The sequence below is a fragment of the Lonchura striata genome, chromosome 3, assembly GCF_046129695.1.
Source record: "Lonchura striata isolate bLonStr1 chromosome 3, bLonStr1.mat, whole genome shotgun sequence".
Lineage (NCBI taxonomy): Eukaryota > Metazoa > Chordata > Aves > Passeriformes > Estrildidae > Lonchura > Lonchura striata.
Window position 1 is genome coordinate 91869155 of NC_134605.1, and position 13245 is coordinate 91882399.

General features: G+C 38.4%; 1 protein-coding gene across 4 annotated transcripts in view; it reads left to right on the top strand.

Annotated features, from left to right (window-relative positions):
* CSMD1 (CUB and Sushi multiple domains 1) overlaps positions 1 to 13245 on the top strand; it is a 1051796-nt gene that overhangs the window by 313870 nt on the left and 724681 nt on the right. For all 4 annotated transcript variants that reach the window (XM_021551131.2, XM_031504428.2, XM_021551132.2 and 1 more), the window contains one exon: positions 12348 to 12460. In XM_021551131.2, coding sequence (XP_021406806.2) covers positions 12348 to 12460 — 113 coding nt within the window. The remainder of the gene's footprint in view (positions 1 to 12347; positions 12461 to 13245) is intronic.

Below are 13245 nucleotides of genomic sequence, written 5' to 3' on the forward strand. Positions count from 1 at the left end.
TCCTATTTTTGGTCTTGTTGGTTCTCCTGCTTTTTGTTCTGTCATCCATCCAAATAGTTGTTACTGCTTCTTAGCTATTTCATACATCTCTTCCTTGTTTCTCTACCACTCACTATTTGGAGAGGTCAGACACCTCCATATTAACACCTTGTTGGGGAATACCTAAGTACTGCTGTAGGCCGTGCCAAGACTGTTTCGTAGGCATGGGAAATCTTCTGCAGTGGTTTGGCATTAAAACTCTTCTCTAGCTACAAAGGGCATCAGAGGCTTGAGAAGCTGTCTCACCACAGATATCTTTTTCCATATTAAAATAACAACAATTTGCAGAAGTCAGCACTTTAATGAAAAAAAGCTAAGAATTACAAACTACTCTACATAAATATGAGCCAGTAACAATGTAGATACACACAAATACAATTCTAATCAGCATGTTTAGCTAAAACTCTAATTCAAATTAATAAGAAAAATTGAAAATCAACGTGGAAAGCATAAAACTAAAACACTTTCCTCTAATAGTATTTCTTTTATCACTGGCTTCATCCCTATCAAATAATGTTATATCTGCTCACTCCATCTCTTCTTGTAGGTAATTCTGTGGAGCATGTAGGCTGCCTGTAGAAACAGATATCAAGGCCTTGCAGAGCACTTCAGTGTCCTGATGGTATCTAATATATGTTAAAAGTAAACCCCTAAGATTATTACCTGTGTCCAGATTTAAGATCCTTCACCATCTGTACACATATGACTAGCTAACAGCAGCTTCAGGCAGCTGTCACTAGACCAGATGCAGGAGTGAGATGTAATAGGCTAACAGATAATGCAGAGCACTGCACATTTCCTTCAGAAGTTTAGTGGCAGAATTTGCCTAATAAGTACCTTTCTTCTGGTAACTACGCAATATGCATTTCTTGGGGCTAATGTGTAAATATTATAATAAAATGTTAAGGGAAATTTTGATGAAATTGAAAGTACGAGCAAAAGAAAAAAAAAAAAAAAGGTTTTGCTTATACCAATACACCATTTCTTTGGAAGGAGTGCTTAGAATGAGAACATTTTAAACTAGCAAAATATGACTCACCTGAACACAGGGTAAGTCATCCATAAGAAACAATTTGTTCCAAACTAAAAATATTACTATAGATAATCTCAATGATGATCATAAGGCCTGAAATGATATATATGTAAGGATTAAAGGACAGGAGAACAAGATAAAATGTTCTGATAAGAGGAGCTCAAGCATCAAATTATGCATCCTAGGGCACACCTCTACTGAGGTGACTTAAAATATTAGCACAAAAAATGCTCAGAGAGAAAGATGAAATATCTCTCAATTAAGGTGTATTTCTAACTTGCTCTTGGAATGCGATATTTCAGGCTGAAGCTACCAAGATTTTTTCACCATTAAATTTAACAAGAGATTGTTCTGCTTCATTACTTCTGAATTTGTTGAAGATCTGATTAGAGGGGACACTGATAAGGTGATGCCATAGAGAGGGCACTTTGAGGATAATCATTAAAATCTGTATGCATACCAGCAACTTGAGGTAGATCACAATAGGAATTCAGTACACTAAATGACACCACATACTTCAGTAGAATGTGTACAAGGGAGGAATATTCTCAAAATAAGTTGATATTTCAACATAAAGATTTTTGCTTTAAAAGTAAAGGAAAGAATCCTGGTAATAAAAGTCACAGTAGTCTGAGATTCGTTAACTGCCATACCAAAAAAATACAATGGCAAATGCTAGTGTGGAAAAAAAAAAAGATATCAAAAATGTGATAGTTAAATATTTTTAGCATGGGTGAAAAAGTCAGCGAAGATACAAAATTACAGGCTTCAGTGTATACTAACAAATAACCAGCTTTCACAGGTGCATCATGAACTTTCTGAGAGATTATGGATCTTTGCCATAGTATGAAATCCTTGTTACAGGGTAAGAAAGAAGCTGTGCTACTGCTTTTCCATCCAGTCCCACCTGCGTACACCCTACATGGATTCACTGTTGGAAGTCCATGTCTCCATGTCTTGATTGCCTGTGTCAGGTATTCTTGTATGCTCAGTGCCTCCCTCTTTTCTTTGACAGCCCACTCATGCTCTACATAGGAATTATGTTTAAATTTAAGCATTGAACTACACAGATGACTGAAGGCTTTGAATACTGCAAAAATATGTCCAAAGGAGATGGCAAGTGACATAATGAAGAAAAATATGAGTATATGATGCTTAATACAATAAGTACAGCTTTGGCCCAGAGTACTTACATAATTCTCAAAGATTTCCAGAATTGATCATAATTTCATATTAGTAGCAGCAGCAGCTTCAAGTGCTGCTTGAAACTATCAAAACTAGTCAGCTTGAAAAGAGTTTTTTTAAAAGTTAAATTTAGATAAAATGAACTTTATGACTCACTGAAATACCCACTAGATTTCTTTCTCATAAAGGACAAACAAACCAAGCAGCAGTTTTGACAGGAGGTACTCAAGTAAAAAAATGATACATACTGTACCAAACTTGGAATATGAGTAGAAATAATAGACAGACTTCAAAGGTTTGTATAGAAAAGAAGAATGTCATAACTCTTGGCAGTAAAAACATAGGAGTAGAAAGATAATATAGTGAGCTTTGTGCAGATAGTCTAAAACTGTCAAAGCCTGACCCCTTTAAAATAGAGTTGTCAGAACAATTAACTTCAGGGAAAAAAACCAAAATCATAATGAGGTGACAGTGAAGGAAAATCCTTTCCTCAGTTCTGAAACAGGATACATTATTTTATGAAGTGAAAAGTTTCACAGACATATTTTTAATATGTGTAACATATTAAACATTCTGAGAAGATTCTTTAAGCTTAACAGGTATGTAGTTTGGAAAGACACAGAAGGTGAAGGGAAGGTGTCATTTGACTGATCCAATAGCTTTTGCATTTGGAACTTCATCAGTTGTTCCTCTTTAAGTACAGCTTTTTGTCTTAAAGAAACATTTTCAGTAGAATTCTAAGTGATCTGGACATTATCTAAATTTATTTTGCCAAAATGTATTGCTCAAAGTAAGAAAATTGCACATTAAGTTTCTTTTGACTTGAGATGTGTAAATAAATCCATCCTATTGCCCTAACTCTGAATCTGTCTACAAGTTGCAATGTACTTGAATTCCTAAAGTCACAGAATTACATAATACTTTGGGTTGGAAGGGGTCTTTAAAGGTCATCCTGTCCAATGCCCCCTGCATTGAGTGACATCTTCAACTCTATCCCATTTCTCAGAGCACTATCCAACCTGAGCTTGAATGTTTCCATGTGTTCAGGGATGAGGCATCACCTCTCTGGGAAACTGTTCCAGTGTTTCACCAGCCTCAAAATAAAAAACTTCTTCCTTTTCTCTAGTTTAAATCTACCCTCAAGTTTAAAACCATAGTCCCTTGCCCTATTGCAATGTGCCTTACTAGGAAGTCTGTCCCCACCTTTCTTATAAACCCCTTTCAAGCACTAGATTGAAATCAAGTACTGGATTGAATTGTGATCTGAATGTTCTCCATATTTTTTTTTTTAAGATTTCAATCATTAGCATGTATTTTGTATTGAGCAATAAAAAAACCAAAACAAAAAAACCACCAGATCATCCAGCCTAGGTGAAAGAGATAATTAAAATCTACAAAGCCATGTCAGTATTACAATTTTTCTTGTGTATCATAAGCCATATTTGCAGCTTCACACATTTTTAGAGTAAAGTTCTGGGCACAAATATTCAGTCTTGCCTACAAAAGGAACACAGACACTATATAAACAGTTTGTTAAATACACTTATATTTAGACAGTAAGGTGTTTTTTTTTTTTTTTAAGATATCTCCCTATTGCTGCTAAAGGACAAATCTGCTGTTTGTATCTATTGAAATATTTCCTAGCGTATTTTCTTTTGCCTTAAGGCCTTTGCCTAAGGTGGAACTACCAAAAAAGGCTGGAGTAGGGGATTTTTCAGCTGGCAATACTACTGTAATCCAATTTCTAAAAATGTCAAAAGAAGCTCTAGAAATTGATATATTTCCCCCCTTCAGGCAATGTTTGCATGTTGCAAGGTTTCTAAGCCGCTTGTTGTTATTCCATTTACACTGGCTTTGTGCCACTGGCTTTCGTAGAGGTGCCATGATATGCTAATATAAAGTGAGCCTATAAAAGCTAGAGAAGTGGAAATGTGTGTGATCTTACAGTTATTAGTACCTGGCCTGTAAAAAGAGTCCTCTTCACAGACTTTTCCCCCGTCTAAATTTCATTTAGTAGAGGCATAAAATAAAAGTTGTTTTCCTTTGATAGGGTTTTGAGGGTTTTGAGTTCCAGTTTTGTTTTTTTTTTGGTTTTGAGGGGTTTTTTGGGTGTTTTTAGTTTGTTTTGTTTTTGTTTGGTTTGTTTTTGGTTTTTTTTTGTGGTTCTGTTTGTTTGGGTTTTGGACTTTTTTTTTCCAACTGAAGAATTCTGTACACTTTTCATTTCCAATCAACTCACAGGTGGGAGCAAGGATATAATTTACAGTGTTATGGATGTTCTATAAAGAATCTGTAGAACACAGTTTCAAATAAAATTAATCCTCATTTATTCTGAAGTTGAAACAATGGCTTGTTGATGCAAATTGTTCCCAGCCTGATGTGGCAGTCTCTCTAAAGCCTACTGATGTAGGAAAGGCAAGCTGAACTTCAGTAATAAAGTTATGTAAAATAACAGATACATATATACACTCACGTGGATTAATAGGTCATATCTTTCCAAAAAGATGACTGATGTGACATCCATATGAGTAAACAGATATAACTCACATAATGAAGCTTAAAATGACTAGTGCAAATGTTTTCTAAGAACATATCTTAAACTGCTTGACAAAGCATGGGTGACAAAATCCCTGAAAGATCATTGTTTTCCTGACTCATTTATGGTTATGTAGTCAAGTAAACTGGAATACATGACTTTACTTAGAAGTTTCAGCTGTTTTTTTTCTCAAGTACAAAAAGTCATTAGCTTTATAGTAAGTAAAATTACTCACTTCTTTTAAAAGTAAAACATTAGTTTTAGTACTGTGGCAGTAATGGTTATGGTATCACTTTGACTTTTGGCACTCTACCGTGTTGATTTGTTTTTATCCAGTTTTACAAAATATTAGCTGATGTGTTCTTTTCATGTCATTTAGTACAGTGACATATAGAAACCATGTATGTGTCTGCATTTTGTATACAGTATGTAGAAATAGTAAGAAAAATAGAAGACACTTCTGCATGGCCATAGTGCAGTGCTGTGGCCCACTGGTTCATTTATTTAGCAGTCACCAGTCCTGGTGACTGCCAGGAACCTGAGACATGAACCAGCTGTTTTTCTCTGTTGGTGCCTGTGACTGTGGGGAAGTGCTGTGATTTCCCATTAGGCAAGTTCTTCTTTGCACGAGTAACAACCCCACCAGCAGCCAGTGCTCTGGGAATTGATCTCTCCCCACATGGTCCCACTGGGCTAGAGCCAGAGCCACTGGAACCTGGCTGGTGACCTCACCTTTACCAGCAGCTGCACCCCCTGGAAGCCTCTGGCCCACCTCCCACACCTGGGAGTTGCCATCTCTTCAGCTCCCCTCCTGACCATGTGCTGGTTTGGCATTGGACAGGTCATGCCATGGGTTTGTGCTCTCTTAGGGACTCACAGACCTGTGGTCACAGGCTGCTGTGCACCAGCAGGGCTTCCCACAGCAGATGTGTGCCTTTGCTGCCAAGGCTCTTTGGTGGCACCAGAAAACCAATTGCTTTTCCTTAAGGCCAAATACATCAAAAGCATTCAGCTTGTAGATTATTTCTGCTTACTGAATGAACTTGGTGAGTTTGGATAAAAAGGAACCTTCTACTATATCCTAGGGTGACTGTATGATGCTGATTTGTATCTCCACTTATCTGTTTAGCCCAGAAATAAGTTTTGCACCTGTAAGACAGGTTCAAAGAGCAAAGGGTAGGGAGAGAAGAAGCATGATGTTTGTTTTCAAAACTGCACTCACTCCTCCACATTCCTTTTCCTGCGCTGTATTGTCTGCAGCATGGACGGTCAGTCGGAGAGAGCTCTCCTTTGCTTTTTGGTTAGTTTTTAGCTAGCTGAGGCAGAGAAGTTCCCTGGACTGTGGGTTTTTTGGAACTGTTCTAACTGCTCTGGACTGAAAACCCAGACAAATACCTGGAGCTCATGCCTGTGGCCCACCAGGGCCTAGGATGTGGCATTTTCCAGCACCAGAGGGACCGATAAGACACTGACCAAGCCAAGTTACACCCCACAACAAGAACTTTCTCAACTGGCCATCTCTTCAGAACAGCGAGAAGTTTTATTTTTTAATATTATTAATTTTTTATACTTGTGAATACTTTTCTTGTTAAATTTCTTTTTCCACTTTTCTCCAAGGAAATCTTTTCCTCTGTCAGTTGGGGGAGGGGCCACTTGAATCTGCTTTCTAGTGGGTCCCCTTTTGGAGTTTGCTCCCAAATTTGCCCTAAATCAGGACATTCTACTAGCAACATTATAATGTTAGATTCCTGCAATTTATTTTAGTTCTGTTTGAGCAGTTTGCTGTCTTTATCTTCCATTTTTCTGTGACTTAAAGAAAAAATTTTAATCTGGGAGCAGTGGGACTAAAAAGAAATTAAATATATATTTCTTTTCTGTGAGAGAAAATCAATTATAAATTATGGATCTTGTACTAATCTTATAGTAGCTTTATCTTCTACCTTTATGCATGAGATGCTGTCTCAGGTTTTAAATCTCGACTTCCTTTAGGCAACAGAATGGATATAAATTATTAAGATAAAGCTGCTGTGATTTCATACGTGGCAGGTAAAAGCCTGGTATTTTGGAATGGCTGTGCTGATCTTTTGGCTTTAAGTACCATTTGGTGTCTTACCCTGTGGGTAACTCTTCTTATTGCTGACAGCCAGTGGCTTTGTAAAAGGTCATGTTATGGATATATGTCCTGTAAATGTGCTGTCATAGCACTGCTGCTGTTTTCCGTGGAATAATTGGAGTTACCACCTTCTTGTAAATAACTACTGTGGCTTCTCTTCTGTACAGATATTCAGGTAGTTTAAACTGATTCTGACTATTAATTAGTAAGATAACATATTAATTATTTGACTTTTTAATTCATAGATTGAGGTGCACTGAAGTGTTCTCTGCTGGTATCACAGAGCCTGTACGGGTTGCGGGTGCCCAGACTCGCAGTGAGCATGGTGGGCTCTGAGAGGGGAGGCCGGGCTGCCCCAGCCGGACACAGCTGGACACAGCTGGACACAGCCGGCTCCAGCTGGACACAGCCAGACACAGCTGGCTCCAGCCGGATCCAGCCGCCCTCTGCAGGGTGTGGCTGAGCCACGCCCAGGGCAGGGGCACCTCGGGAAACACGTGTAAGAAAGGAGAGAAAAAGAGGGGGAAAACAAGCTGAACAGCTGTGAGACTTCCACGGCGTGAGAAGCTGGGGGAGGAGGTGCCATAGGCACCAGAGCAGAGATTCCCCTGGTGGCCTGTGGAAGAGGCCACAGTGGAGCAAGACGAGGATGTTTCCTGAAGAAACCACAGCCTTTGGAAAGCTCATGCTGGAGCAAGGTAAAACTGTGAGGTGGAAAAAGCTGCAGAGCAGCTGTGGATGAGCCCCAGCCCCACTCCCAACACTAGCTAAGGGAAGAGGTGGAGGAGTTGGAAAGGCAGAAATAAAATTGAGCTTGGGGAGGAAGGGTTTTGATTAGCCTACCCTTGTTTCTTAGAGTCCAAACATATTTTAACTGGTAATAAACTAATTTTCCCCAGATCAAACCTATTTAGCTCTTGACAATATTTAGTATTTGATCTCCTTGTCTGTGTGTGATCTCCTGACCCAGGAACATTTGTGACTTATTTTCTCCTCCCCTTCTGTTGATGAGGGTTAGTAGGTGCTGTGGTGTGACACTGGCCAAATGGCAGGCACCCCTGGAAGTGCTTCGCCTACTCGCTCCTGCTACAGTTGGGCAGAGGAGAGAGAAAAAAATGTCGGGCTCATGGGTTAAGTATTGGGAGAAAAAAAACACTAACAGGTTCAAATGTAAAGGTACAAAGTAAATTTATTTACTTAAATATAGTCAGAAGAGGATAATGAGAAATCAAATAAGCCTCTAAAACACTTTTTTTCCCCCCCTCAGCCCCTCCCTTCTTTTCACTGACAGCACAGGGAGAGGGTGTGGGGGTTTTGGTCAGTTCATCAGTCAAGTTTGGCTTGCCAGGAAGAGAAGTATTTTTTTCTTTTATGCCATGGTTTTCTGTTATGCTGTGAGGTCCCACCCATGGGCAAACAGTAATCCCAAAACTGTTCTGGCATGGATCACTCCTCCACAGTTGCAGTCTTTTAAGGATACGCTGCTCTAATTTGGAAGCAAGGGCTCTCTCTCTCTCTGGAAGCAGGGGCCCTCTCTCCCTATTCCGATCTCCCACTAGACCACAGCTTTCTCTGTCATGCACCCCCTCTGACATGAGCACTTTTCCTATGGGCTGCAAGTGGATTTCTTCATTCCCTGTGGACTTCATGCATTACATGGGAACAGTTTGTTTCACCATAGTCCTCACCATGCCTTGCAGAATTGCAGCTCCAATGCTTGAAACAGCTTCTCCCCCTCCCTCTTTTTTCCACTTATCTTGTTGTTGCCATGTTGTTTTCCCTCACATGTCTTCATTTCCTTCTCTTCTCTGACCAGAAGAACTGCTGCTGGTAGGTACCATTGTTAATAATTTCCACTAATTTAAAGATTTTTGCAAAATTTCACAGAGCCAAGAAGTCTATGTTGTCTAAGTTCTGCATCAGGGAATCACTTGTCATGCTTCTGCTGCCAGCCAGGTGGCCCTGCCACCACTGCATGGGCAGCACCTGCTGCCCTAGTTCTGGCACTATTTAACACCTCTCTTTGTGCGGGGTGCCAGGAAGGGGAAGCTGCCACCACTGCTGCCCCTGCCCTTTTGCCAGAGTGCAGCTGGCTAGGGGTGGCCAGGCAGGCAAGACGCAGAACCCCCTGGGTAGTCTGCTGAATTTTTCTATTAAAGACTTTTCTGTAAATGTTTTTTGGATTAGTGTAATTTAAAGATCTTGATAAAGTACATTTCAAGTTGACATACTTGAATTTTTCTCACATATTTGCCTTTTCCAATAGTTACAACCAACCCCAGAAGATAAGGGTAACCCAGTTTCTTATTAATAGAAACCTTGGGGGAGGTTAGAGTCAAGCAAAACTGAATGACTGTTGTTTATATGTGAAGGGTTTATTTTAGTACAATTGCATTGCAAAGGAAAGCAGGTGTGTAGCCCTTTTGGCTGTTATTATCTTTAGTAACATAGCAATGTAAAAGCATAAAATAAACACTTTGGAAAATGTATATGGAAAAGAGAGAAGGAGAGGATAAGAGTATAAAGATACCACTGCCCATGGATCCAGCAATGAGACTTGATCGTCCGTGTCTTGGTCAGAGTCGTTGTTGCCGTCTTGGTCTGTTGCAGGCGGGGAAAGCCTATGAAGCACAAACTAAGTGGGTTAAATCAACTTCAGCTTTAGGTAGAAAACCCTTGTACCACCCCTAGGGATGGGCATATTACACTGTAGCAGCACCGCAGGTCTCTCAGAGTCCTCTACTGGAAACCCCCAGAACTGAGTTCGGACATGCTTCTGGAGTTGTGGGTTTACGACACCTTCCAAGATATTGCCTGTCATGTCAGCATGGTTGGGCCAGTTATGGCTGGGCCAGATTGTGCCAAATCTGAAGGGATGACTACCTTCAGACCTACGTATGAACATCCCCTGTGAATGTAAATTTCCCATGGCTGCCTCAGCAAAGGTAAATGGGAGGCAGTTTTACAACTGAGCCAGTTGTGAAACAGGAGGACATTAACAGTAAAGAGTACTACCCTACCTCTGCAGGATCTGCTTCTTACCTCCCATCTCCCTTACCTGGCCCAAAACCCAGCACACATATAACTCCTTGTCCCCCTTGGATAGGCGGATGTGCAAACCTGGCCTGGCAAAGCACCCTGCTGCCTCCACAAATGGCAAGAACGTTTTAAGTCATTAACCATTAACATTCTAGTCTTTCACACTTGTAAGTCTGCAAAACCTTTAAGTGCACTAAATTAGGGTATAAAAGAATATATTTATCTTCCTTTAATGTGAATTGCAATGTTAGCCTAAAGAATGATCTTCTGGTGTTTGGCTCCTAAGAATCTATATTGTAGGAGTGACGCTTATTGTAGCAGAATCAAAGCAGGTTGGTGTAGAACTCATACCAAGAATTCAGGATGTCCACTCACAGCTCAGATAAGTTAATTTATATTAACCAAATCGAGACCAAGCAGAGAAAACAGGAATGAGGAGCAAAAGCTTTGTAGTTCTGCACTGATATAACTTTTTTTTTTTTTTTTGGTCTTTTTATTATGGGGTCTTTTTTTAGTTCTCCCGTGCAGTGTGAAATGTTGAGGCTAGCTGCTTCTGACTCAAGCTGATTTTCCTTTCTTCCCCTACAATGCATGCTAGTTTCCTGTAATTTAGCAAGAAATGTTAGATGCAGTAAATACTTTTAGTACTATCCAGAAAAACTCCAAAGCCCATCCCTTAAAACAAGAACTCTTTGAATCATTTCTCAAAGAAGAGCAAGACATATAAGATCAGAAAATACATACCTAAGTTAAAAATTAACTGTCAGAGAGTACACTCCAGATGTAGGGCAGAAGAGATAAACACTCTAATTTTTTAAATAGAACAAGAGGCACATTTCCCTAAAAACTGCAATGTCTAGTGAAGGTGAGAGACCATACAAAAGCATGAACATAAGATGTGGCAAGCCTTATGGTAGTTCTGCAGTTTGAAGACTAAAGGGGAAAATCAACCTGGTTATTTCTGGAATTGGAGTAAATGAGGTGGAAAAGAATAGGAATATTAGGTTGACAAGTACATAGAAGGTAAAAAGATTAGAGTAAACAGCTAATTACCATATGGGAGAAAATGCTGTTTAAAATGAAAGGGAAAAAATGCAGAAAGCTTTTTGATTACTTGTGTTGCCTTGACTGTATGCTTTTATCTGTATTTAAAGCAGCTCTTGCTTTGATCTCTTCTATTTGTTTTCCAAAGCTCAAAATTGGCAAGAGATGGGGAATCACCTGACTGGTGCAATTGAAGCATGGAGTTCCTCCTATGTGTTTTTATATATGAAAGTGGTCTTTAAAAAGCCTAATTTTGCAAAGAACATCTAGTTCAGTGACACTGGTCTATTAGTATATTGCTTACGGTTATTTCTCTTCTGTAGTTCTGGATGCCAATTAATGACCTATAACTTAATTGTACCGTAAATTGAAGGGACAAGATGTTTTCTTGTTTATGTTTTTGTTTTTTTTCAATGATCTGTTTCAATGTCCAAGAAGCTTTTTCAGGGTGAAACCAGAAAAAAAAGCTGGTTTTCTGGCGGGGTTATCCTATACAGTTATCCTATACATACTTAATCACATATCCCTGCTACACGATATAGAAATTAACTAGTGATCAGCAAAACTACCAGTATAGGATCTTTTTGTGGGACAGTAATAGTGTCTTATATTTTACTTACAAGAAATTAATCATTAAAAAACATCTCACTAGTATCAGCCAGGTATAACAAATTGTGTTTAGTGATGTTTTAATAAAGGATTTAAACATTTTTCTTTAATCAATTTTACCCTCAAAAATATCCAGATTTTAGGAAATTGTCTTATAATCAGTATTGCAATGTAATTTTAGCTTATCCAAAATTCCATTTTTTATGTAAAGGCAAGACTACTAGTAAGAGGGGAAATGTAAGGTAATTTTTTCTAAAGCTGTTAAATGGAAGTGTGGAGGTTTGTGTGTTTTCTAGTCAGTTAATATTTTTCACATTGAGCATATGACAGCCATGGTTTTTCTGGAGCAGTACCAGGAGGATATACAGGATAGTCTAAGCTATGTCAAATTGTAGGAAATATCTCTGAGTGAGTCAAGACCTGAGTTTCTACTTCTAGGTGTCCTAAATTTACCTGTCTTCATCTTAAAATGAATCCTAACACAGAAAAAAAAAGGTCCTCAGTAGGTACAAACAGGTCTTTCTTTCATTATTTTCTGGAGAACACATAGATGTGTTAATATAGGAGAGTTTTAAAGGTCAAGGACACATTTGAAATTTTGTAGTGAGTGTTTAGAGATGCATCAGGGTAAAGTCCATGATGTGTTTGCAGTTCAGATGTAAAAACATTATGTTTATCATAATGCTCATCACATCTACTGATGGGCTTTATTATAAAATGTTAGTAATTTTTGCCTTTTTATTACACAGGTTATCTGGATTTCAGCTTCCATCATCTATTGTGAGCACAGGATCTATCCTCACTCTCTCTTTCACCACAGATTTTGCTGTCAGTGCCCAAGGCTTCAAAGCTATCTATGAAGGTAAGAACTCTCCTTACTGGGTGTTCATTATACTTAATACATGCTTTTCATGTTGAAATGTGATGCTTCAATTCTATTTGGGATTTGAGTAATCAGCTGGTATTGCATTAACTGTGGGATATATTTTGTAGCATATTTAAAATGGTACTTTATTATGGACATAGTTTTGAATTTTCAATTGAATTTAAACTGATTCTTTAAATTAAGTAAACTAAAGTGCAGTTTCTGATGGGATTTTTAAATGAAATTTGTTAGGTCTCTAAAGCTGGATTCAGAGATGGATTCATTTAAATGGTTTTCTTATTATTTCCTAATTTCTTTTTGAAGCATCTTTAGGGAATATCTAACTTAAGGGGTGTAATGATAAAAATGAGAGAAAATATGGGTCCTAAATGGTCATGGAAATGAATCACTAATCTTTTCCTTGTGGAAAATTAAAAAGATGGCAATAAAAAAAAATATATATAAAATTAAAAACAAACAAAAATACAGTTGAAACTTACTCTATGGAAGGTGTAAGACTGCAGTGAAGACTAAAGTTCTTGTCAGAAATAAGACCAAGCATTTTTTGTATCTACCAAGAATTATACTCATTAAAATGGAATGATACCTTTCGTACAGCTCAAAGTATTAAGGAAATGATTTTATGAGAACTGAAGCTTTTGTTTGGGAAAGTTAACAGGTACAGTGATATTAAATCACTTGCTTGTTGGATTATAAGGGTGTTTTTGGTGTAATTCAGGATTGTTTTCAAACTGAGTGTGTGGTGTTGCTTTGGTTGTTTT